At 35.8% G+C, this 27,658-nt stretch overlaps 2 protein-coding genes across 3 annotated transcripts; both read left to right on the top strand.

Moving 5' to 3' along the window:
* Nucleotides 1–810: 810 nt before the first annotated feature.
* Nucleotides 811–6,677, top strand: LOC125662746 (serine protease inhibitor Cvsi-2-like). Its single transcript, XM_048895077.2, has 3 exons — nucleotides 811–930; nucleotides 5,311–5,424; nucleotides 6,487–6,677. Exons 1-3 carry the CDS (start codon nucleotides 888–890, stop codon nucleotides 6,618–6,620), a joined length of 291 nt encoding a protein of 96 aa, XP_048751034.2. The 5' UTR covers nucleotides 811–887; the 3' UTR covers nucleotides 6,621–6,677.
* Nucleotides 6,678–11,428: 4,751 nt separating this feature from the next.
* LOC125662247 (kielin/chordin-like protein) lies at nucleotides 11,429–19,312 on the top strand. 2 transcript variants are annotated; one of them, XM_056146214.1, is made up of 7 exons: nucleotides 11,429–11,554; nucleotides 13,538–13,642; nucleotides 15,614–15,739; nucleotides 16,027–16,158; nucleotides 16,881–17,003; nucleotides 17,365–17,493; nucleotides 18,933–19,312. In XM_056146214.1, exons 1-7 carry the CDS (start codon nucleotides 11,497–11,499, stop codon nucleotides 19,049–19,051), a joined length of 792 nt encoding a protein of 263 aa, XP_056002189.1. In that variant the 5' UTR covers nucleotides 11,429–11,496; the 3' UTR covers nucleotides 19,052–19,312. The 2 variants fall into 2 exon arrangements, with proteins under 2 accessions (XP_056002189.1, XP_056002190.1); XM_056146215.1 differs by lacking the exon at nucleotides 16,027–16,158.
* Nucleotides 19,313–27,658: the final 8,346 nt, after the last annotated feature.

Below are 27,658 nucleotides of genomic sequence, written 5' to 3'. Positions count from 1 at the left end.
ATATGCGTGAAATATTCTCGAGAGGGACGTTAAAGAATATTCAATCAATCATCAATTGATAAAATAGAAACATTAAACAAACCTTTCAGTTGTTTCATTTTAAATACTGTCTGTAACTAATAGAACTAGGTTAAAACTGCACATTGTCAACTTCTGCAACATGGCGAATCCATACGATGACTTTGATATTGAAAACGAAGAACCTTAGACAGAGTAAGATCTATATGACTTTATGATGATGATAACCCGTTGTTTCCAGGCAAGTCATCACGGCCATGACTCGGCATGAACGAGGACGATTTTGAGGATCGAAAAATTATATTATGACTCATGACAGGGCACCAGAGTTTTCATTAAAATCCTACAATAGGAATCTTGTAAGTGAACAAAAAATATCTGTCAGTTCTATGGTGTCAGGATAGGACCAATTGCAAAAGCGTGACTGCGCATTAGTCACAACACGCCGTCACGCCAACTAGCAACGCATCTTCTCGCTTTCATGCCAACAAACAACGCGCCTTCGCTTGTTGGTGAGAACGCGTCGCTTGTTGGCGTGACGGCGCGAAGTTGCGCGCAAGATTGAATTTTCGTGCACACAGACAGTATAATAGCAATGCAACCCCTCGATCTTTGATACGGTGGGATAAAAACCTTGTATAAGTGATAATACCAGACATAATTTCTTTTGTTTATTTACAATGTTTCTTATTTAAAATGATAATTAGTTTTAAATAGCACAAAAGATCCATGAATCAGTTCTGCAATGATTACACACGAGTTCTGCTAACAATAGTCGTTCCAAACGGCGCATGCTCTGTATCAAATAAAACGAGAATATAAGGTGCGCGACACTAAATAATCTTATCATCGACTACTGATCAGCGAAAATGAAGGCCGTTATTCTCTGTCTCGCCCTTTTTGTCGCCGTTGGTGAGTAGTTTTTTGAGGCAATAGGACGAGTGACATTATAAGACCGCGGAACATTAACTGGCAACATACAGCCTCCATGGCTGCCATCTGTTACAGTAAAAATATTTGACCTCACCAATGAAAAGGGTAGGTACGATTCAGCGCGGACAACCGTAAAAAGTTTGAAATTGTAGTTTTTAAAGTTAATTTCAATCACATTTCCAATTACATGTTATCATAGCAAATATAATGATACAATGGATTTTAATACCTTTAAAGATCATCCTGTTTTCACTTTCGATTTACGTCACTGTAATCGTAAGATTTAAATTTCAGTTTGCTATAATTGAATTCTAAACCGTCCTTAGCCTGCAGTGCCTTATCAATTAAAAGTACAACTATATAAACAACAGAAAATATTTGATAAACAGAATCCCTGCTCATTGCAAATTATTTACAAAATGTTAATGCACAAGGAATATTTAGTATTGATCTCTTAAAACCTCTCTGGTAGTTTTCTTTGTGAAGAGATATTCTTTACAAGGGTTATGGTATTCAAATATGTGTCCTAAAATTTGCAAGTAACACTGCATTTCAGAAGATATCACATGCTTGCGCCTGATACCCATTATATTGGTAATGATACATGTAATTGCAAAGTGGATTGAAATTGACTTCAAAAACTACAATTTCAATCCAATGTTTTCATGGTTGTCCACGCTAAATCGTATCTACTCTTATGTGACGTTAAGTGTTTTGACTGTAACAGATGCCAGCCACGAACGTTGTTTATTTCCAATCTTGCCAGTTAATGTTCCACTGTCTTTAAATGTATATTAATAGTCCGATATTGTGTGATATCACCGTTGAGAATTTTGCATCGCAACTTCAATCAAGTGACTGGGACAGTAGAGTTACTGGGTTTCGCAACAACAAAAAATCGATGCTTAACAAACATTGCAGTACAGTGTAATAGTATATACTTCTACACTGCCTTACATGTAATACGAAGATAAACCACCCATTGATCTACAGTTAAGTATATCATTTTCAGGATGTAGATAAAGCGCACGACGAGTTATCAATCAATCATTGTAACACGTAAACAAAATTTGATCTACGAATTTCATGTAAAACAGAAATATAAAATTATACTGAATTCATCACAGAAAAAGTAAACCATGCTATTTACCGGAAGCGGAAAGATCTACAAAAACAGAAGTAGCTGGAAGGTGAAAAATGTCCGTTACACATTTACAATTAGAGTGATCTCCCCTTACTAGGCGAGCAGCTCGCCAATAATGATCATACCAGAGCATGTACTTAATATATACCGTTAACTATATATTTCATATAGACTCACATTTCCATCTGTTTATTCATAATTTCATTTTATTTCTTGTTCTGATTATGCGTGGAAAAATGTTTCTTACGGAGGGGCTTATGTGTTGGGTATTTTTTTTCCCACGAGTATATTTCATTTTTATGCAATTCTTTTAAAACATGTAGTTTAATTTTATCACGAACAAAGTCAAGAACCCTTCTAATTCGCTGCATCTAAAATCATTACGTGCATGTACATAAGACATTCTCCATTTTGAATTTGAAAGCTGAAGTTTGCTTACCCCCTGATTATTAGTAATGAAATATGTCCGACGATACCGAACATTACTTATTAGTAATGGGAACTGATATATGATATGGAGTGTTTCTATAGGATTCTTATTCAACATTACATGTATAAAACATATTAACTGAAAGTAAAGCAGTTTGACTTTACAAATGACAAACCTGGAACTCTTTCGAACCCCATAAACAATATATAGAAATTTATGGTTGAATCATAGAAACTTTTTCCATTTAGAAATGGCGATTGTAACAATATCACAGAAACCACCGACTTTACAGTCAACAATTTTGGAACAAAGCAATTTAAAGGGGGATGGACACGATTTTTGAACCATTTAAATTAACAGGTTTTGGTTATTGAAATACAGATGTTTTTATAAATACGTTAATTAAATATATTTTATCACATGGCGGTTGTAACCGGTCGACAGGGAATGCTTACCCCTCCTGTGCGTCTGATCTCACCTCTGGTGTGTCCAGGGGTTCGTGTTTGTCCTACTCTGAATTTTGTATTCGTTATAGGAGTTATGAGATTGATCAATGTTCGTTATCTTCACCTTTTCATTTTAACAAACGATATACTTCATATTTTCATTATGTCCGGTCCCAAAATTATATTTGTCAACACGATGATCATAGTCAGGAAACCACGTGCGGAGTTGAGAACGCGAAGATGTCTGAAAAGTATGTCAAAAGCATTCAATATTTCGACATTCATAATCAATAAAGTTCGGGAGCAAGCACAGAGAAGAAAGAACAGAAAACTTTCTTTAGAAAAGTTTTTTTTACCGAAGTGGTTATATTTGGAGACACGCTGATACAGTAGTCACATGACACGACATGTAAACATAAACAAGACGTGTGCCCTGTCTTGAAAATGAAAAGTTCAAATGTCTCACATAAATCGTTGCGCCAGTTTTTGAAATTTAAGTTTGTTGCTATGTTGTACACATATCTAGTACAATCATATTTCTAATTAATATCCAAGTAATCCCCCCAAACAAAAATTGTGTCCATGCCCCATTAAGGTTACCCGAATTATGTAAAGTTGATAAAAAAAATTGTTCTTCATCAAACGCCTCTTACTATGCCGCCAAAGCTCATGTCACCATGAAAATGTCAAGTTGTAAAAACGGCAAAATATTAACGTATTTTATCACGCGATACAACTGCAGTCTTGTAAGTCCTTAGTCTGATCCCCGCCCCTCGTTTTCAATGAGTAGCGGGGCGGGGACCATACAGTATGTCGTGGCTTGTGGCGTCATATAGTGGAGAGAGCTCTGTAGTACATTTCTGTGGGTTTGGTTTCTCAGGAAGCCTTATATAACCAGTAAGCTGCACATATCGTTTTCGCATAAATCAGACATCTAGAAAACCTTTATTCGGTATCTTATTATATCATATACCCCTCAATAATCCGTGGTTTGATACGGTTCAATTTGATACAGAGTGTCACCCGATTTTGTGGTGATCTGGTTGCAGATCATGTCTCTCCGAAACTGATGACGTCACAATGCATCAACACATGTTTTTTTGTAATTGGGTACACAGGAAAACATTTACATTTGATGTTTGCGTTTTTGATAATTAAGAACATATTTATTATCTTTATTCGAAAACATATATGGGAGTATATAATATATTTTTCAGTACTACAGTAACTGGATCACATCGTTGACAGGAGTGGGTCATTGATCCGAAGAGTTGGATCACATCTCGTTGATTGGTGCGTCCAGTTTGACATGTTGATCTGCGACTGTCATCTTAACGTAGTCCGTTATTGTTGTAACATGATATGATTAAAATCTGCTGATTATAAAGTCACCTAAACGAAGCAATGGCTGTATAAAAGTAGGCTTTTTCTGAGTTCTACTATTTCCCTCCACACTATTAATTCCTTTGCCCCAAATCCATGCCAACTTTTAGTTTATCTAAAAGTCTAGATCACTAAAACCTGATATCACTTGACCTTGGTATTGCAATTGTAGTTTATTAATTTTCAATCGAAGGTGAAAATGATTACATGACAAATTAAAAATAATAAACGATACAACTGTAGAATTGTAGTTCCCAACATAATCTCATCATTTCTTATGATGTCATATCTCCATCAGTCCCGGTTCTAAAATTATACAAGTTTTACGATCACGTGACCACGTTAGCGCTTCATTATAAGTATGCTGGCGCGATGCATTGCTGCACATACCCTCATGTATTTCAAAAGTGAAATTTATCTCTTATACTTACATTTTCTTTTTCCATTTCTGTCAGCGAAACCCCAGTCTTTAAAATAGTCGTACTATATTTATCAAGATTCATACGCACATCGTTCACATTCATGATGAAATGACTGATAAAGATATCGATGACTCGGACATTGGAAATGTAAATAATATATAAACGCAAGGTGAAGATAACAAACAGTGATCAATCTCATAACTCCTATAAGCAATACAAAATAGATAGTTGGACAAACACAGACCCCTGGACACGCCAGAGGTGGGATCAGGTGCATAGGAGTAAGCATCCCCTGTTGACCGGTCACACCCGCCGTGAGCCCTATATCCTGATCAGGTAAACGAAGTTATCCGCAGTCACAATCAGTGAGCCAAGAACGGCTTAACAATCGGTATGAAACACGTCAGACAGCATTTGACCCAATGATAGGTTGTATTTAAAAGAAATACAAAAGGATATATATGATAAATTTAGTGAAAATCCAACTGTTTGAATCAAGTTACTGTAGTAAGACTATATTTTTGTGTATTGCAGTTACATCGGAGCGTTGCTCTTTTTCCCACCATGAGTGTAGCAGTGTGTCGTGTTCAGCTGGTACTCCTCACTGCGTATTAGGAACTTGCACTTGTACTACAAATACAGGAAAAGGTAACTTCTGCCTAAAATCAGATAGTCTTAATCTAAAGTACGTTTGATTAGTTTTATGTCAAAATGTTCATGGGGATCTAACATTGTTCGAATAGGAAGAAAGAAAATATTACCTTTAACTTCATGTGCTGAGAAATTCGAGTGATATTCATGGTCCTTCTCAAGCACGAAACAATGATAAACATCCAGTGAAAAATTTGACGAATCCAAAGGGTTTTTTGGTATTTTAATATCGTTCAAATGTTGATGTTTACCTACCATATGAAAAAAGTATTTAAAGTCACATTATTGTGATATAAATCAATTCTTCTGTATTTTTCCCGAGGACCAGAATTAAGTTTATAAGTCAGTTTTGAATTCCAAATTTATATTGAAATAACAGAGGAAACCCAAAGCTACACATCACAAATATTGTGGATGTGAATTCTTCCTGTTAGAATAATCCAATTGGGTATCGAATTACAAGGTTTTCAAATTGACATTGTTGTTCAATTATTTATCACATTACACGGGTTTCGAATTAGACAAATTGAATTAGCTACATGTACATACATACGTATTCGTGTTATAAATATGTTTTACGATACACAATTGGTTTTCGGGAGTTTAACTTGTCAACTTACACTGCGCGCATGAATATATTACACAGGACTTTAGTGTGGATCTCTTCACATCTTAGTTTTGTTTGAAATAGATATGTTCGAAAAGTTCATATATATATGCTCTTTTTTTTCTTACAAAATTCAAAAAAAGATATATTGATAGTTTTTGTTTGCTTTATATATGTAAACAAACATCGCACGCTTGGCACTATATGGACGAGTTCATTGCTGGTTGGAGGGATGACGGTTAAGACGCCCGAGTCTCTGCTTATAGTAAATAAAGGAATGTATATAAGCTCATTGAACCAATGTTAATTGTCGAAATGTAGTTAGAATAGATTAATATCAAATAAAAACATAGTGGAGTTACGCTGATATATACAGTAACATGCTTGCTTCTTTGAATGTTTTAAATAGTGCAACTGCCTTGAGTACTTTCTGTATTTTGATTGTATTACAGCTTGCACGGCGGGTTCTGACTGTGACGGGCATTGTCTGTTACATCGTCCACAACACTGCGTGGATGGACATTGTCACTGTGCCTTTGATAGCCTCATCGGCGGTCTCGGCGGTCTTGGCGGTGGTCATGCATAAAATCCAGTTGTCGGTGATTGACCATTCATAATATAATGAATAAAAGTAAATAAAGTTATATACCTTTGGTTTATTGATGTTGTGTCGGTTTTGCAAGTGGACAGCCTCCGTCGTCGTCTTATTCAAATTTGGCATGAATCATCTTTGGACTCCTGCAACCCTGGTAGTTTAGGGGTGGGGCAAAATCTGTCTAAATAGTCCAGTTTTCAAACATTTTCTTCTCTACAATCGCACATCTGTAAGAAAACTTGGTAAATAGCGTTTATGAATGATTGATTGAATATTGTTTAACGTCCCGCTCGAGAATATTTCACACATATGGAAACGTCACCACTGCCGGTGAAGGGCTGCAAATTTTCGGCCTATGCTCGGCGCTTATGGCCTTTGAGCAGGGAGGGATCTTTATCGTGCCACACCTGCTGTGACACGGGTCCTCGGTTTTTGCGGTCTCATCCGAAGGACCGCCCCATTTTAATCGCCTTCTACGACAAGCAAGAGGTGCTGAGGACCTATTCTAACCCGGATCCCCACGGGACTATATGTAAAACATTTAAATAATATCTTTAGTGTTGCTAAATCGAAACTAAATAGATGTTTTTAAAAGGAAGGTAGTCCTTTATCGATGTTGTAAATTTGATGACGCCAAGGAAGGGGTTTTGTTATTAGGGTGAGGCTTAAAACAGACTATGCCTGCTGCCCGATCCCATTCACTTTGTGAATAAAATATACGTTTAAAAAATAAACAATAAACTAATCAGAGATGATGTATATACGTGCATTAGATGCCACTGGTTGAAATTGAGTGATGTACAGTAATTCATCAGATCTCAATCATAACCGTTACTATTACATAGCATTACTATTATTCTTTTTACGGGAAGATAATATGATTAAACATTCTTTCTGAAGAATTTATTGATGTGTAAACTCTGGACATTTTACTCACAAACTGAATATTAGGTTTGTGAGTAAAATGTCTAGAGTTTACATATCGATCAATTCTTCAAAAAGAATGTTTGATTCTTAAAAATTCGTTCCCTGGATTATCAATTTCAAAAATTTGAATAGTTTCCCTGCACTATGTTATTTGTTTTCATGCACGTATGTATACATAGTGTTTTTGGATTTATAGAGGTGTAAATTCTTATTTAGCTTTATTTTCGTCCAATCAAAACAATTGTAATAAATAACATTTGAATTATTAAAAAAAAATTGTGTACACTACATGCGTTTTCCATTCACAGTAAAAACATTTTAGGTGACAAAAATATGAAACTTTATTTCATTTCCCTCTTCATTGTGGTGACCGTCCAGTATTCCGACGGTCCGATAGTCCGACGGTCCGGTAGTCCGATAGTCCGAAACTCCGATAATTTGTGGCCACATATATAAGAGGTCGCTATGTAATAGGCAACAGAAAACAGGATTAAGTGCCGTGTGCCAGAGCGATTTTTTACGTCATAAGAGCAAAACATCGCACAGTGGGAAAACTTTGAACGGGTTCGACCTACATCGGGTACCTGTAAAGTGCGAAACGAAACGAAATATACCGAAACGTAACCCACCGAAACGAGACGAAACCCACCGAAAGAGACGAAACAGATTGTATAACCGAACTCTATTAATTATAATAATTAATAATGGTGTATAACCGAATTATAATGATTAAAAATGGTATCTTAAGCCCCTGTTAAAGTTACCACATATAAATAAAATTCGCCTCCCCATTGATGTAAGCTTTCGGCTTGACAGATACGAAGTTTTAAAAGTTGGAAGGGGGTGAGTAAGCACAAAGTTCATATCCGAAGTTGATTGAATACCATGTGCAATTAGTTTCGGATCCATAAATTTTAGAACAGAGGGTTACAATTCGGCATAAATACACGTTTCAGTATTTTTTGCTCTAAAGACAAATCTATGTATACATGTGGATATTGTGTATTTGTATGTAGTATATCAAACGGTGGATTCTGAGTATGTCTTCCCGTTCTCTTTGTAATTTCTGCTTCCCTTGTTCATAAGCCTTTTGAGTTTACAAAATGCTGACCTCCTGATATTATTGCATAAAATATTCTGTTTTCCACCCGTTTTCTTCCCCGTCTTACCAACACCATAAATGCATAGAGTCATATTTAGACTCACTACATATCAATAATAATTTTTAATAGCACATGTATATATATCTTACCTAATTGCATTCATATAATATGGTATACTATGTAACTTTTTCCATTATTGAAAGTACTCGAACCTCAGCAGTTAGAGATAAAATAAAAGGTTAAGAACTCTTCCTGCTTTCAAATTTCTCAGACACCAGTTTCTTCAAATAATGTATCTATGCCCAAAGGCGGATCCAACGCCAGCGACCCCACCCCTTGTTTAGTGTGTTTCGCCAGACCTCTAAGACTGTAACTCTCCGTTCTGAAATTTATGGATCTGAAATTAATTGCACATGGTATTTGATCAACTTCGGATATGTACATTTTGCTTACTCACCACCTCCCCCCTTTCCAGCTTTTAAAACTGTGTATCAGTCAAGCTGAAAGCCTACATCAAAGGGGAGGCGAATTTTATTTATATGTGGTAATTTTCACAGGGGCCTAAGATACCATTTCTAATAAAAGAGTTCGGTTATACAATCTGTTTCGTTTCGTTTCGGTGGGTTTCGTTTCGGTAGATTTCGTTTCGTTTCGCACTTTACAGGTACATCTACATGTATATATTTCGGCATCGTCGGAAACCCACGGTTAACTACGCTTCGTTCCTTTCTCCATCACCCGTGGGTTCATTCATTCCTACTCCCTGTGTGTCTGTCTGTATGTATGTATGCTGAACTTAAGGAACATTTTCATCGTGTCTTTATAGAGGGTTATGTAGATACATGTAGGTATACATATATATATACAGATATCTATAGGCTTGTAGGGAGGGCTGACAGCGGATACTCGTCAGGGAGGGGGGTGGGAGGGCCTGATCCCCTCCCCACTTTTTAAAAAATTTCCCTTTCTTCTTTTTTACATGTTAAAACTCTTTTTGGTCCGGCTCCCCCCCCCCCCCAAGTGTAAAACTTGACCCTTGGATTAATTGATTGATTGTATCTTGCTTAATGTCTCGCTCGGGAATTTTTCACTCATATGGAGATGTCACCAAGACCGGTGAAAGGCTTCCAATTTGGGCCTATACTCGGCGCTTACGGCCATTGAGCAGTGAGGGTTCTTTAGCGTGTCACACCTACTGTGACACGGGACATCCGTTTTTAAGGTCATCTCCGAAGACCCGTGACATTCACACCTGATGCCGAACGTTTGGCGATTGAACTGTCGTAGTACTACCTGTTTTGACGATTCAGGTCTTTTGCGGCCGGGATTCGAACCCCGGCTTTCCGCATGCGTGAAGAACGCTCTATCCTCTCGGCCACCGGTCAATCCCTAGATGTCTTTTAAGGTAATCAGTGCCGCCCATTCATGCCATGTCACTTGGGTGCTCAATGTGGCATACAACAGCCGTACCAGATGACTTTCCATTAGAAATTGATGAAAAATAAAGTAGAAAAAGCCAGCAGAAACCATATATAACATGTAATGGGTGGGTTAACGTTGTTTGTTGGAAAGGCTTAACAAAGATAAAAACAATTGGCAGTGATTTAACCAACCTTGTTTTTCAATGACAGGAAGTAAAAGAAAGATGAAGATGCTGGCGCGCTGACTTATATATGCCCAAAGGGTATTAACTCTTCCTAGATAATTACTACCAATCGGAACTCCTCGAATGTCTCGCGCACTCGACCTAGATCTCGGATGCAATACGGTGGCATCCATGAGTGAATTTGATGCATTGCCAATTGGCAATTCATCAAATTCACTCATGGATGCCACCGTATTACATCCGAGATCTAGGTCGAGTGCGCGAGACATTCGAGGAGTTCCGATTGTAATTACTACTTTGCAGCCGAAGGGAAATAACCGTGACAGCACTTTCGTTGATAAAATCATCTACCATATAGAGGAATAAGATGTTAATAATTGATAAAAGTCTGACTGCTGATTAATATAAGACTCTGGGGAGGGATTCTGGTTTGTTTATTTATCTATTTAACAAAGGGTTGTTGTGATTTCTCATATATAAAATATGAATGGTTTAGGACAAGATATAGATGTTTATTAAACATAATTATAACTAAAAGATGCAATCAATGTATCATTAGTTTGTTGACTTTCAAAAAGCTTAGTGCTTGAGACATACCTCGAACGTGTGACTGGAATCGATATTCGCGTAAACCATTTCCTTACAAACAAGCGCTAAAGTTAAGAAAATCAAGCTTATTGTACAAACAAGCGCTAAAGTTAAGAAAATCAAGCTTATTTGAGTGTTTATTACCACAGCAAAAATTTACATCAAAACATTCACCACGATAGATAAGCGGACACGCCGAAAACAACAAGCCCCATGCAAGATAGCGAACTATGTAAAATATCAAACATCATAAGATTTTGAATAGTCAGTTCTTATAATGCATCTGACAAACACCACTAAGGCTGGAACCTGATATGATTCGTAAATTCACGCTGTGTTAACTATACAAATAGACACGAAATGAGCACCGTCAAATGAGGTTTCAGAATTTGCCTGTTTCCTTATTTACACATATTCATACGGTCATAAATTTATGGTGTTCTAAAATTCGATTCAACTTTAAAGTTTCCAAACCAACCACTTGGGATCTTCTAATTTTTATTTCAGTTTTAGTACAGTTTATTCCCTATTGGTCTCTGTATAATGCATAATTCATGTCGCCGTACATCTGCATGGCCTTCTTTTACGTGTTTTCCTTGTCATCCCATACTGCGTTGTATGTGTTTGTTGCTTAACTCACAGAATGAATGATTTCAGTGTATATATTTTGATTTTCGTATCCGTTATGAAATCGGTTGACCGTGAGTATATTTGAATTGCATTTATTGTTGAATATATTTGAGTTGATAATGTTAACATTTTTCTGCAATACAATAAATAGGTGTTACGTGTAAGTGTACTCGCAATAGAACCAGGGATTGTAGATTTCATAAAATATGCAAGGATTGTCAATTTCATACTTGTAATATTCAGCTGGAATTGTAAATTTCATACAGCACACAGGTAACATATTGCAAATTCCACACAATACGCAAGGGTTGTAACTTTCATTAGGTTCATAATAATCTCCAGGCAAGGGTTTGTACTTCACCACTTATCTCAAAAATACTTCATAGATTACGCTTCATAAAATGAGGTCGATCAATAATATCTAAATCTAATGCTGACCTCCGTTGAACCTTGACTTTCAGTCAACAAGAGTTCATGTTGGTGTAGCAAGTTTGCGAGCTGATCTAGCATCTCAAATGATGCTGCTAAAGCATGCGTACTCGCAAAGACTATCATAATTTTCTATATACCCTCCTACAAATAACAAACTGCTGGGTGTCTGTAAAGGTTATCAACAGGGTACCGGAAACAATAAAAACAAGCAAATCCGTGGAGTGCATGTTCCTTGCTTAAGGGAAGAATACCTGAACAGGAGGCCCGAAGCCCTATAAGTCACCTGAACAGTAGTTAAAAGTATCAATAGACCCCAGGCCCTATAAGTCACCTGAACAGTAGTTAAAAGTACCACTAGCCCCCAGGGCTATAAATCACCTGAACAGTAGTTAAAAGTACCACTAGCCCCAAGGGCTATGGAATATGTAATAATTCCCATGTTCTACATATCTAAGCTGAATTCTAATATTCAGCAAAAGTATAAAACAAGATGTCTTCTTGAAACGTGAATGCCCACAACAGTGCTCATACGGATGGAAGACTTACTTAATATATCATATCAACATTATATGACTACATGTACTTTGGACCTGTCCTAGAGTCAGAATGCTTGATTGCGAAATTCACAATATTGGTACACCCCTTTCTTCTTAATCTGAATATTCATTGCGTTTCAGTAAATCCAAAGAAGAAGGCTTTCAAAACAATAATCACTATGATAATTTTGGCCCACCCTACTACCGAGAATCCTTACTTCATGGAGTCAATAAATTTACGATATTAGTAAAGGACTACCTGCCCCTTCAAAATATCTATTTAGTTTCATTTAAACAAATGCTTTCTTTTGGTGTTTCATCGGGTAATGAAGGTAGCAAGCATTGCAGGGAAAAAAAGTCGACCGGATTGAACTAGTTTGCAACAAACACGAATTCATTGATAAATAAAAGAGTAAATATTCAGTGAATGTAAATATTTTAATATCAATAGGATTGAATATGATGTAATTTAAATGTTTCACACATAAACACTATAAGCCAAGTTTGTCCTCGCCCTGGTATCAGAACCTCTAGGTCACCTGAGTCACTCTGGTGACCTAAAAAGACGAAGAGATGGAGAGACATATAGAGAGAGTAATTGTACATGCTACCCCGTACAAAATCACAAAAAGTAGGCACATCCTCTCATTAGAACCTGATAAAATGTTTACAAACGCTTTAAGTTGAAGTAACTTACAAATTGTACTGTTGCTTAGTGCTAATTATCGAGATTTTTAATGAAAGATAAATGGATCTGCGGTGGTGTTCTTAATAAGCTTATAAACATGTGTTGCCATTACTTTTTTTGAATAAGACGATGGATTTCATTGGATCATGTATTTGCTAATGGAGCCATTCACAGTTCAGATATCTAGCCCTGATAATCCCTCCGTAATCTTTTTTGGACTTGTGAGAAAAGAGGTGAATCACAAAACCTTGACTTGTACTCATAAATATCTGCTTATAAAAAAAACCTACTCGTTTGTTCTCATGACATTATTTTATAATTTCTTTTCTTCGGAACATGCTGAAATAGCCCTGTAACTATTTAGGACATCGTTAACTTTGCTAGTTATGTTTGCTTAGTTTGTCGATATGGAAAAGTAAAATACAGTCCAGGAGAGACGTTTATGGATGAGGATGGTCGATATTGTACATGTGTATCATCACGGAAGCTCAGCTGCACCAAGGGTAAGTAACTCAGTCTAAGGTATATAACCCTTATCAAGCTTATACCACTTTAAATAAGAATCCCGCCATTCAGGAGCTCTGCCTTTTTATCCCCATTCTTCAAACTACTTGAGGTAGGGCTTAAGTAATTTAGAAGTATATACAAAAACACATTTATAGGTACGCGTAAGAGGCGCAAAGCATTATATACAAAAACACATTTATAGGTACGCGTAAGAGGCGCGAAGTCTTGTATACAAAAAAAACCCAACATTTATAGGTACGCGTAAGAGGTGCAAAGTATTATATACAAAAACACATTTATAGGTACGCGTAAGAGGCGCGAAGCGTTCACTCGAGGTCGGTCATGTTTTAGTTTACTTAGAAACAGAAATGCGTGGTAACTTCAAACAATTAAAATCAGATCCTTTGATCCGCTCACATCGATCGCTAGACTAGGATCTGACGTAATAGAGGGTCACGTCCCCATGACCTTTCGTTAAGGCAATAAAATTCACGCTATTTAGATTCTTCCAACGAAGTTTTCCCCATAAACTCTTGCGTCAATATTTACGTTAGAGATGGCTGTGCATATGATTTGGGGCTGCACAACTGTCAAAACATGCGCAATGTATTGACTATATCTGTATTTTATGTGGGTTTTGCTTTATTCAGACGGTCAAAATCTCGATGTAGAAGAAACGATCAAAAACTATTACAAATTGACTGACGAAAAAAAACAACAAACCCAGCTGATTATGCAAATCGTAAATAATTATACCAATCCCTATGCATAGATATATTGTAATTGATACATATTTAATTATACCAAATTGGGTGTATTTTATCTCAATACGTTTTGTTGTTTGTGTGAACCGAATAAATTAGGCATGATTTAAACAGTTTTGAAATTCCTTATGTGAGCACATGCAACTTTATAGTGTGGAATAAACGTCGTGGGAGAGATATTACAGTAACCTGTTTAGAAACTGACTGGGAATCACCGGCTTAACCGTCATTATCTTCATGTTGCAATGTGATTGGCTGATAGTTCTAATGAATATTCCAAACAGAAGGTTATGCGGACGTGACTCTCTATTGGGTTACTTCAGATCCTAGTGTAGCTATCTATGCAATCTAAAGTATCTGCTTTTAATCAGTTTGTAACTTCAGATATATTTATACACCAATTGGAACATCGCTCGACCTTCTCCATCGTCAATTCGCGAAAAATAAAAACCACCCCATGAATGTAGTACATCACTATATTGCACCTATATGTCTTACGGATCACATGACCAGAAAAATGGCATGTGACACCACATGTTAAATTGAAGCAGCTATTTCTCGAATTAAACGCTTTATTCCACTAACACTATTTACTTATACAAAACAGATCACTTTAAGAGAGAACAGAAATGACAGCAAACAATTTTTTTTGTTTCTGTCTCATTTGTCCCATATAGTCGACTCGACAATACGCGGGGAGATTCACATACTGGGGGTCACATTCGAGTTTTTTAAGGTAGTACTCTACATCGTCATAATGGCTGACTTCCTTTAAAAACATAGATGACAAAATCGATATCAGCAATATTTGACTTTTCCTTTTCCATTGAATTACCTAACCGAGTAGCTCAGTAGGTTAGATTACCGACTGCTGAACTGTAGGTCGCAGGTTCGAGTCCAGCAGGGGTTTTAAATTTTTTTCAGATTACCTTCTACTAAAACTGTATTTTTTGACAAAATAAAGTAAATTTGAAAATTTTTAAATTCAAAATATTTTTGTACATATCCTACACTTTTCATCTACATCAAATTTCTCTGGTGTAGCATACATCCTTAAAGGCCAAGTATGTTTCGATTGCTTGTGTTCATACACATACACACATGCGCGCGCGTGTGTATACATGTATGTGTACGTGCGACAAGTTCATCAAACATAGCACTCAGTGTAACTATCACCTTATATTATACCTGTATGTCGAACAGATTTCTGTTATATCAACAAGACGCCTTATAAAGTCGGAGACGAATTCCCTAAAGGTGACGGCTGCAACACCTGTCGATGTGTCTCTGCAAGTTCAGTTTCCTGCTCAGAAAACACGTGCAATCAAGGTAAGACGATTTTGAAATGCATACGAATAATTGAATACTAATCGATCACAACCGCGACCCCCACCCCGCCCTTTAAAGTATAAGGTAGGTATGATCTCTAATCTGCGATTTTTTCTGGATTTACTGCATCAATTTATACACTACATGTATATGTATTGCTATTTTTATACACTATCATCGTAAAGTAACTGTCATCCTGAATAGGCATGACTGTCAAAAAAAAAAACAACAACCCGAGGATGTCCGCCATATTTCTTTCAGTAATGTTATTTCCTTCGTCTTTTAAGTACAATGTACATACCTTGGAAGAGTTCACGAAGTAGGAGCAAGTTTCCCCAAGGGAGACACCTGCAATGTTTGTACCTGTGGTGATTCTGGACGTGTCACGTGTACAGATAGGCCATGTTTCGAGTTCCCAAGTAAGAAAACCGCAAAACACTCCTACGACTTCGTCAAGCACGCCTAAGGCTAAGATATTCGACAAAGGTTGCCGATTTTGTTTCTATATAAACTTAGCGATTGGTATATATAATTATTTGTTATATAGTGAATGTAAGACACGTTAAGCAATATCATATATACTTTTTGATAGGAAGGTATTTTCCTCTGATTCCAGTTAAAAAGACGTTATATAAAATGAAGGGGCCACCCGGGCTATCTATGTGTAATTATTCCTTTAATGAAAGTGAAGTGTTTGGCGATGAATAATATGACATGAATATGATTCTCGTAATGCATATGAATACAATAAGCAGAGTTACATGTATGTTCGCCCCATGTCATTTTATTTCGAACATATATACTTGCAAACGGTTTCACTCCTTTTAAATTCGACTTGATACATCTGTGTTAAAAACAGGTACACGTGTAAAAGAAAAAACGGTTTCGCCCAGCCTTAGATTCTCCCACTGACAACGAGGGCGTAAATAAAACGAGGCCAAAATAAGACGAGGGCCAAAATAAAATGAAGGTCAATATAAAGCGGGTGAATATTTCCCTACGTACAGTACCCATGTTGTACATGTAACAAACGTAAATACACAAACGAAGAGTTTTCTCCAGGGGGACACAATACGCTCCCCACAACATGTTATAAAAGATCATTTCATTAGGGCATTGTGATTATTTCTGTACTTGGCAGAGTGCCGACACAAGGGGAAGTGGTATAACGCTGGAAGTCGGTATCCCGCGGAAGATGGATGCAATGAGTGTATCTGTACAACACACGGAGTCCCGCAGTGTACAATGTACAAGTGTTATCCTGGTAAGACATTAGTGAATTTGTAGTAAATTAGGAGTCCCTCAACGTACACAGTACAAGTATTTCTCCTGCTAAGTTATGAATGAAAACGTGTATGAAGATATTGAACAGTGATCAATCTATTAAATCGAAACTATATTGACCCCTAGAATCCTCACAATCTATACAATATATACTAGTTTCAGTTTGATAAACTACACTGTATCATGCATTTAACGCTTGTTCCATTACAATGGCCAGTCCAAAATAAATAAAACTTGTCGATACCTAGAAAATCATATAATCATGGACTGGATAGTTTAATTTCAAAATTAGGATAATCTTTCTGATTTGTTTTTGCATCTGCACCCTCCTCCTCCATCAGATTGTACCCACAATGGCCGGACCTATAAGAAAGGTGACACGTTTCCAAAGGGAGATAAATGTAACAACTACTGTACCTGTTCAGTGATCGGAGAAGTGGAGTGCTCCCAGGACCTGTCTTGTTTTCCAGGTATTTCTCTCCGACCACTCTCAGTATCACATGTTGCATTTACGTCTTCTTCTGACAATCAGGAATGAAGGCTTTTGGCGGGTTATTCTGTTTGCTTTGTTTTTAGGGGGTGTATTTGTTTATTTTCCATTGTATTGTTTTTTTAATTTTTGTTTTTGCTGTTTGTTTGAATTCCTAAAAGGATGAATGTGTAGGTTTGTATTTTTTTTTTTACCATGTACGAGTGATTTTAAAAGTATCAGCTGCCAGCACATATAACAACATTCACTGAGGAAAAGTTTTCATATTTTCTATTCAAAATTTTTTGTTACACGTTACTGGAAAATGAATGATTTATTTACGGAATAAATATCTAGGTTACATATGTCACGGGGATATTTCGTATGATATGCCAGAAAAGTAATCACAGTTATGGCAAATTGTGAATGATCCTTTGATTTGTGCACTATTTGTCAAAACCTTGACTATTATATTGGTATAGTATACCCCATATGTAACATTGTATTTTTGGCACGCTGTTTTTGGCTATATTTAGCTCTAAAACTTCATAGTTATTTCGGATTTCAAACATTTCGGTTGAGCATCACTGAAGAGACATTATTTGTCGAAATGCGCATCTGGTGCATCAAAATTGGTACCGTATAAGTTTTACATTCGACTAAATGTATTATGCTGACTGTCAATATTTAGAATATCTATGTTAAAGGGGCATTAGCTGTGAAAGTGATGGCAACCATTATTTTTTTTTCCAAGTCTCTCAATGGCATAGGAATACGTGTATATTAAAAACATATATTTTTGTACAGAAAGAAGGGAAACATAATAAAACTCCCTTAGCTAACCGGTTTTAGTATAAAGGAATATATAAGAAAGAATTATTGTTGTGGAAGACAATACTTATTTAATCACCAAAATAACATATTCCTGTGTCTACTTTGAGGTTGGTGTTGTTACTGAGCTCTATGATATAGTGCAGTTTTCATTGAATTCAGTTTTTGGTGACAAAGTGACAGCTAATGTCCCTTTAGATGATTAAAGGTTTATAACATCGAATGCAAAATGCTAGTAAATATAGATACAAGCATTATCTTACATGACAATCAGTTTGTTCCTCTGTAAATCACGCGAACTGGTACATTGAAAACAATATGATAATTTCAACGCCAATTGTGTCTTCACAGACAACAGGTTACTGTAATTCGTAAGACATATTCCATACAATAAAATAATGATATTACATTACATAGTTGTAGATGTCGAAATAGACCATACCTACCCTATCTCCTATTCTTGCATTCTAGCTCAAATTCTGGATCACCATACATATATTAGAATTCAATGCAATGACAATATATATTTCAACCCCGGAGTTCGAAAATCATGTCTTTTGGGTACGTGTATATACATGTATGTTAATTGTATATTTATATCAATTTCAGACTGCGTTTACAAAGGTCGAATCTACAAAGCTGGGGAAAAAATTAGATCCGCCGATGGCTGCCATTTGTGCCGATGTGGGACTAACGGAAGACATGAGTGCACGGAGAGACTTTGTTAGTTTCCGGTTGTGATAAGATGCATCTTTCTCTACCCAGAGTTCCGTGCGCTCCCAAGTGAAGGTTGCATAACGCGCCCTCTGGTGAGAGAATGGAGATGTATTTCCACGACAGACATTTATGAATCAATATGAACAGGACTAAAAAGTCACTCATATATTGTTAATGTATTGCGACAAATTGGATGCTTCTATATATTCATGTCACTATGTAACAAATGCATATAATATATTTTGTAAATATCAATTTGAAAACAAACGGCTGATTCAAGTTATGTTTATCTCGCAGACAATATAATTATATCTCTACAACTGTTATGAAGATACTTGTGTGAAAAATGAGAGATAATTGCAAATTGTAAGTAAAAATATATTAACATCTGTAGTTCCAAAGCATTACACTCGTACAGAAATAATTACACTTTTATGAAATATCAAAATACACGAACACGCCATGGTAGAGCTCAGTGGTAGAGCGTTCGCGTCGTAACCGGGAATTGGTGAGTTTGAGCCCCAATCGTGCCATGACTAGACGCAAATATGCATGTAGGTAGGGATTGCTCCTTTGCCAAACGCTCTTCATTTAGAAGTGAGAATTGTACATGTGTCTTTGAAATTTGACCTTAAAAAAATAGGAGGTCCTGTGTTGCGACAGGCGTTGGCACGTTGAAGGGACATTAACACAATTTTGAGCTGAAAATGTTAAAATTTTATTTTTCCATTTTTGATATTTACAATGCTTAACTAAAGTATTTCTACTGGTCAGCATGTCATTTAAAATTTTTGCTAACCATTAAAAATACCTTAGTTAAGCATTGTAAATATTAGAAATGGGAACGTGAAATTAAGGTATGCTCAGTTCAAATCGGGCCCCTGCCCCTTTAAAGACGCTGCTAAAAGCGTAAGCACTATGAAAGCATTGGTCTACATATATTGTACTTCATCTGCAGCTGGTGACGTATCAATGTGAGTAAAAAATTCTTGACGGGAGGTAACACAAATAATCAATCAACCAATATACATGAGATTATTACAATCTACCAATCCTGCTGATACATTTTAAAATATACCAAGTCCAGGGTCGTAAATTAACCTTCAATTTGGAGGAGGCAGGAAATTAGGCGGGGGTCTGGGGGCCGCTCAGGCCCCCAGACGCTGAGCACATTTTGTGCACACTGAACACGTTTCGTGCAAAATCCTTGATTCTAGGGCCTTCTAAGATGTTACTTGACTAACTCATTCTAAAAGAAAGATTTGGAATGCTTTTTAAGGGAGGTATCATGTTCTTAGTTATTGGAAACAACATAAATTCTAATGAACTTTAAATTTTTAATTTTTTTTTGGCTCAAAAGTTGGAGGAGGCAGCTGCCTCCTCCGCCTCCATGTAATTTACGGCCCTGCAAGTCTAAATATTTCTGTAGCGAATAAAACATAGTAGTAAGCAGAAATATCCTTAATATTCGTGCCAACTACAGTGTATCAGTAGGTCTGAGAATCTGGATGTTACAGTATCGTGTTATAAATGAGTAAACCTTTTTTTAAATGCCCGACAATGTTCTTTCAAAGCGAGCTGCATGTATCAACCTTTTTATGCTGTGAAAAGGGGAATAACTGCATTTCTATGTCCGTTTGAAAGGTACGGATCCAGAAAATATGCTTTGTTCAGACGAACTAAACGTATGTATACATGTACTAAGCCGTCTTCGGTGGCAATTATTTTGGGGACCGGTATACCAGAAGTATTCTGAATTCAGATATACAATGACAATAAATTTCAATCAGGAAAAATCCACAAATCTCCGTTTGATATGAATTCAATTCTAAATGTGGATTCATTTTGATTTATGAGAATAACGATCAATCATTTAATTTGAATATTTTATATACAAAACTGAATCAACCGCAATATATATAAAGCTTCCTATATGACATCCAATCAAAGACCAGAAACGAAATGTGATGCTGAAAAACATTCAAAGGAGATCAATTAATTCAGTGATATTTCATTTTTTAGTATTTGTTTATTTATATTGTGCAGATTTCTCCCTGTGAATATTCAGGCTAGTTCTAAACAGCTTGTTTTTTTAGTTTCTCATGTACAAAATTATATACAGATAAAATTTAAGAATACTTCATTTGTTTCTTACGTACTAATTTATATACAGGTAAAAATTAAGCTTAACATTCGTTAGTTTCTTATGAGCTAAGTTTTTTCCAAATAAAACCCCTTCATTCTGATGATATGCACTTGTGTGAAGAGCACTGCCCAGACAAGTGCTATATACATTGTTCCTTGTATTGACGGATAGATGGATGGTTGAGAGAGAGATGGATGGTAGAGAGAGAGAGAGAGAGATTTTGTTGTACGGGTATAAAGAGAATAGTAAGAATCATCATTATATAAATTTTTTACAATACAAAAATTATTTACAAATTCCGTGCAACTTTTGTTAGAAGTACCCTCTATTTGGTGTAGGTTACCTGTGTTGTGTCTCAAGCGCAACAATTGCTAATCTTGAGAAGTCGCACGACACATAGAAGAATGAGCAGATAATTTTCCATTTTGAGTTCTTATGTATTTTATTTTTCATTTACAGTGAACAATTGGATCAATGTTAATGAAATTAATAATTTTATATTTGAATAAACATTTTTCTTTCAACCAAATTAAAATTTACCTTTTTACATACATGTACAAGTAACTTTTGTTTAATAAAAAAGTACTAGTATTTTCGTGATTGACATAAATCAACCAAGATTGATATCCTTGTGAATTTGTCTATAGTCTTACGTGAGTAACACTGAGGTTGTAGTCACTTAATTAAGAGGAGGAATTGTTGCTCGATTTTATCAATTTGATACATCACATATAGCTTTGTTATCAATAAATGAAAATTCCTATAGAGGTCCAAGTCATTAAGCAACTTTATAGAAAAAAACTTGTGGACATTTGTTATGAGCTTGATCACTGTTCATAATCTTCAACTTTCACACTCTGGGGGCTGCATATTTCAATAAATATGTATTTAGCTAGATAGTTATAATGATAATAATAACAATGAATTCTTTATTTAGACAGGATAGTACAATTAGTATCAGATGACTAGTTTACATTGTAGTCCTGTATAAAACTTATTCACAGACAGATAAATGAGAGAATAGAAAAATAGATAACATAATATAAAATATATACATAAAATATACACGCGATATCACTGTGGGGGGGGGGGATAAACATACATATCTATATATCACGCTGCAAATATGCCGATTTAAAAGATGTAATAGAACCACAGCTTCTGACAGACTCGGGCAACTGATTCCATAAAATTGTGGAGGATACCTTAAAAGACCGTTTATAATATTCAGTTCGAACTTATGGTAAATATAAAATATAGTTATATTTCCCGATTGTCCACACTACGGGGGGATGCTCCGCCTAAAGAGCTTTTGTTAAAATCAAATCCCTGGTAAGGGAAGAAATAAATATAGTAAAACTTGTTACTACAAGACGTCACAGATGTTTCATTAATAAAAATAGAGGAGTTAATTAATCTTGTAGTATGTTTTTTTTTAGGAAAGTGTTTTGAGCACAAAATAATTTCCATGACAATAATGACAATGACACTATCTTTATTCTCTTAATCTGGATTACAGTATAAAGAAGTATACAGAATGAACACGATATAGATGTAAGTAGTAGGTAAGGTTTAGTCTGGAAAAAAAGGAGAGAGAGAAAAAAAAAACAACCAACAAAACAAATTAGAATATAAGGTTGTATAGGAATAACCTGGAGAACATACTCTCATAGAAACGATTTTGATAGATTTACTTATATTAATGAATTCACTCCTCTTTTGCGTATTAAAAAGTTGTTCAAATCTACAGATATTTGGGTTTTTGTAGTAATAGCTTGCCATGGGCAATGCCCTTGAGTAGTCACCATTTCTGTGTTTGTACATCAAGATCTTCACTATAATCATTAGCTGCATTAACAGCATAAGGCTAAACATGTCTTTATAGACATTTATATGCTAATTAACACGGTGTATATTTTCATTAATTACAGTCTTTTACATAATAATTGACAGTCGGATACGCGGTAATGAGCAGTGAACGATTTGTTAATTTATCATGGTGCTAATAATGAATCCTGGTCAGGGGTCTGCTTAATTAAACAATGGACAATGCACATGCAGTCATATCCGGTTTTTTTGGTGCACTTTTCATAATTAGATGATTAATCTTTCTTTCTAATTTAGTCTGCAGATTCTTTCTTTCATATTACGTCACGTTTAAATATGAACCCTATACGAAGGTGCGATTAACAGTTCCTCCAGAATATTTCATAAAAACCACATTCCATTAAAACCAAATATCAAATGTTTGAAATATCAGAAATATACAGGTTGGGGAGAAGGAAATACAGCTTATGAGCAACGAATATTGCACGTGCACGTTTAGTCTGAATCATCGCGACGTTTGTGTACTACATCTTATAGAAAATATTGGTTAGATAGATTGATTGATTGTTTTACATCACTCTCCAGAATATTCCATTCATATGAAGACGTTACAATCTTGGCCTATGATCGGAGCTTACGGTCTTTGAGCTGGGAGGGATCTTTATCTTTTAAGCTATTGATGTTCAATTTTTATACTCATTTGATTATGTTTTTATGATTCGATCGGCAGAGGCTAGATAGCGAAATTGGTGAAGAACCTGACTTCTAGAGATAATGGGGACCCAGTCCGGTTACACAGGCATACTTTTGAAAATAATGCCGAATTTGTAGGACACCTTTAGACATTTAGAATGCTCATACGTCAAAGTAAAATATTTTAGATGTACTATAAGGATCATAATCTACCCATGCAACTTTTAGTCCTGGTTGTCTTAGCTTACTTTTGATTAGTGGCATATCATCGCTCAGGTTAATGGTTTGGTTGGAGATCAGCAAATGTAGTTTTTTTTTATAGCCTTCGTGTGAAAAGGGCAGATCCCAGTTCTTATTGCTTTAAACTCACAATTAACCTCCATTCAACTATACCGTCATTTGTTTCAGCTTATAGGTTTAATTGGTGAGGTTAATGATATGGTACGAGCTTAGTTAACGTAACACACGATCGCTCGGGGAAATCAGATACATGGTATCAGTTCGCGTGTTCGTAAAAATCACAATTACATTCACTTCAACTTATATACTTAAATCAGGGAATCCAAAATAAATATCAATTATTTCACTTGTTAATCGCAATTGGATCGCTTTATTTGACTTTTGAAACAGATTGACTTTAAAGCTGATTCAAAAATTTCATTTGAATGAGATCTGGCTCGTAGAACCGCGTTTTTTTTTGGTTACCGTTCATTTTCCGTTATTTTTGCATTTCATGTTCTTAATTTTCACATGCTATTTAAGATATACATGTATTAATAACAGCCCCCGATTTTTTTGACAATAGCAACGAATGGTAAGAATGTAAAATATATCCCATGTAGTGAGGGACGAGCCTCACCCATTACGATTTAGGTTTTGAAATGTGGTTGACATCTTACACCTTGTTTTCTTTTCATTTATTTTTTTCCTAATTGGTTATCTACTGGTTTTTATTTTTATATTTTTGTTGTTGTTTTGTTATTTTTGCGTGTCAAGAATTTTAGACACGAGTAAACGATACTACACCGTACCAGCCCGCTGGTAACGTCACGCTTTATTAAGCTTGAATTATCCTGACTTATTCTATACATGTATCATAGAAATGAATTACTGAATTTGAATAGCTATCATTTATTTTTATTATTTTATTTTATTTTTAGTTATTTTATTTATAGATATCAATCTGACATATAACTTTACTTGTTTGCTTTGATTAGATGATAGAAAACCCATAATTAAGGTCGAATAGTGACAGGTAAATTGCTCAGCAGGTGGTCCGTGATTGGATGTGCCATATACATTTGTAATCATACAATATTGTTATTCTATATTCATATTTTAGGAGCTTTAACAGATTTATCATGATCTGAAATTAGCATGCATTCATGAAGACCTTTCAGAAGATACGTCCTATAGATATAATATATGTAGGCTGCTAATTTCCACTTTAAAATGTATATAAAGAAAATAATGATACTTACAATTTCTATTGTGCCTGTTCTGAGTAGTCATATTTATACTTTTTTATTCTTGATAGGAGTTTCAACTGCATGAGATTGATAATTGTTCGTTGTCTTAATCTTTTTGTCTTCAAATAGCCGTAGTCCCATAGGATCCGGGTTTAGAATAGGTCCTCCGTATCTCTTATTTGTCGTAAGAGGCGATTAAATGGGGCGGTGCTTCGGACGAGACCTCAAAAACCGAGTTCCCGTGTCACAGCAAGTGTGGCACGATAAAGATCCCTCCCTGCTGAAAGGCGCCGAGCATAGGCCTAAATTTTGCAGTCCATCTTCGGCCATGGTTACTTCCCCATACGAGTACAATATACAATCAATCAATCGTATACCTGTATCCCCTGCCAGTACTCAGAGTATAGTATTGTCTAAATTCACGTAACAATAGACACCGTAACGTACATTGTGACATTCGATTCTTGTGATTACGAAACTGAACTTTCAAAAATACATGTAAATCTGCGCATAGCTTATCAGCTAGCGTAGATTGTCTTCTCAAATAATGTTAAATAAATGCCGGACTCTGTCTGGAAGGAGGTTATTTATCCGACATCATGTTTTGATCTCTTAATATAAAACAAAAATCTTAGACATCAACTTGCTCATTGTAAGGTTTTTATAAAATGATAGTTACATGAGAGGCAGATAGGATAATGATATGAAAAATACCTGATGCCGACTTCTTCATGCATTAATGTCATTTACTACTGTTATTGAGTTGAATGAATTCTCCACATATGCATACATTTCATAAATACCTAGTGGTAAGATGTTTCAGTTTAAGTGCAAAAATGTCATTTCTATGGGAATCTTACTCACAAAATTCTACAAAGATGTCGCATTTGCAATTTAAACGTATGAAACCGATTCTACAAAAACAAAAATAAACCAAAACAAAAAAAACCCAAAGCACATCGATTTATGTCATGAAATGAAACTACATTCAGGGATCAAGACCTGTGCTTGCAATTTCATAAAAATGTTTCTTTTGTTATGAGGTAGCTATAATCATATTGTGAAAATACAATTAAGTCTATATCGACGAATTATTGACTCCACCTAAGTTTACAAGGCATTTGTTTAAAAAGTTCTATTGTGTTTGCTTTTCAGATCGAGAAGCAATGAAATATATAATTGACATGAACTAGTTACTACTATAAAAGCCTTGTGTTTAATCATTAATGTGGCCGTGATCTAGTTTAAATTGACTGACATTATAAGGTCCTTATAATGCTATTTTTCCCTAAAACATATTTTTTCAACTTTTACCGGAAAGATAAATAGAAAAATACATGTACATATGCTAATGCAATAAATAAATATGACAACTTCTTTTCTCTCAGTAGTATCAATCTTGAGGAACACGCCTGTCAGTGCCCAATCTGTATCAAGCGAGAAAAGAAATCAAAATACGTCGGGGATATTAAACCAATATAGCGAATGAAGACTTTCATTAGGCTTGGGTTTCTCGAAAATATCTCAAACGTAAGTTATTTGAGCAGTCAAAATTTTTGAAAAATCACCGATTTAAGTCCAGGTTTTGTCTTTGTTGCCAATATACCCAGTCCTGGACAAGAAACACCACATTCCTGATACATGTAGTGTTCCAACAAACATTAAACTACAAAGGCGAGTCAATAAGTAACCAGTCTATCCCAATTCTGATTGACCGAGACGGTCACGATTTTAATACCTTGTTTCAATACATGTTTTATACCTGGGTACAAAATTGCACGCGTATCGAGCTATTCTTTAATAAGATATTGGATGTCAAACATGGCTAGTGATGCAAAGGCATGCATTTCATCTATAGTTGAGTACCGTGCTATAATTTGGTACATGTACTTGTTTTTTAAAAGGTAAAACAGGTAAGGATATACACGGCGAGTTAGCCGATGTTTATGGGTCTTCTGCACCATATTATGCTCAGGTTGAAATTCAAACGCGGTAGAACGTCTTTAGAAGATGAAGCCAGGTCTGGAACTACTGGATGCCGCAGACGAATACATTTGTAAAAAAGTTCAGGATCTGGTATACTCTGATAGGCGAACTCAGGTGGAAGAAATAGCATAGGCATTAGGCATTTCAAATGGTAGCGTTTTAACAATCTTACATGATCGTTTAGACATGCGCAAGCTAACAGCTCGTTGTGTCCTCAAATCCCTTAGCGATGAGCAAATGGCAATCAGAGCGTCAGTATACAGTGCCTTGTTGAAGCGTTTTAAGTCAAAAGGTGACTTTCTTTTGCGTCTGGTGACTGTAGATGAGACTTGGGTTCATTATTATGAGCTAGAGAATAAAGCTCAGAGTCGTCATTGGGTAGGGCCTGGGTCCCTGAGTCCAAAGAAGTTCAAGACGCAACCATCTGCTGGCAAGGTGATGGCCACAGTATTTTGGGACGCAAAAGGCGTTGTTATGTAGGGCTTTTTACCCAAGAG

The sequence above is a fragment of the Ostrea edulis genome, chromosome 8, assembly GCF_947568905.1.
Source record: "Ostrea edulis chromosome 8, xbOstEdul1.1, whole genome shotgun sequence".
Lineage (NCBI taxonomy): Eukaryota > Metazoa > Mollusca > Bivalvia > Ostreida > Ostreidae > Ostrea > Ostrea edulis.
The sequence above is the reverse complement of the archived record's forward strand: the minus strand, read 5'-3'. Positions and strand labels throughout refer to the sequence as shown.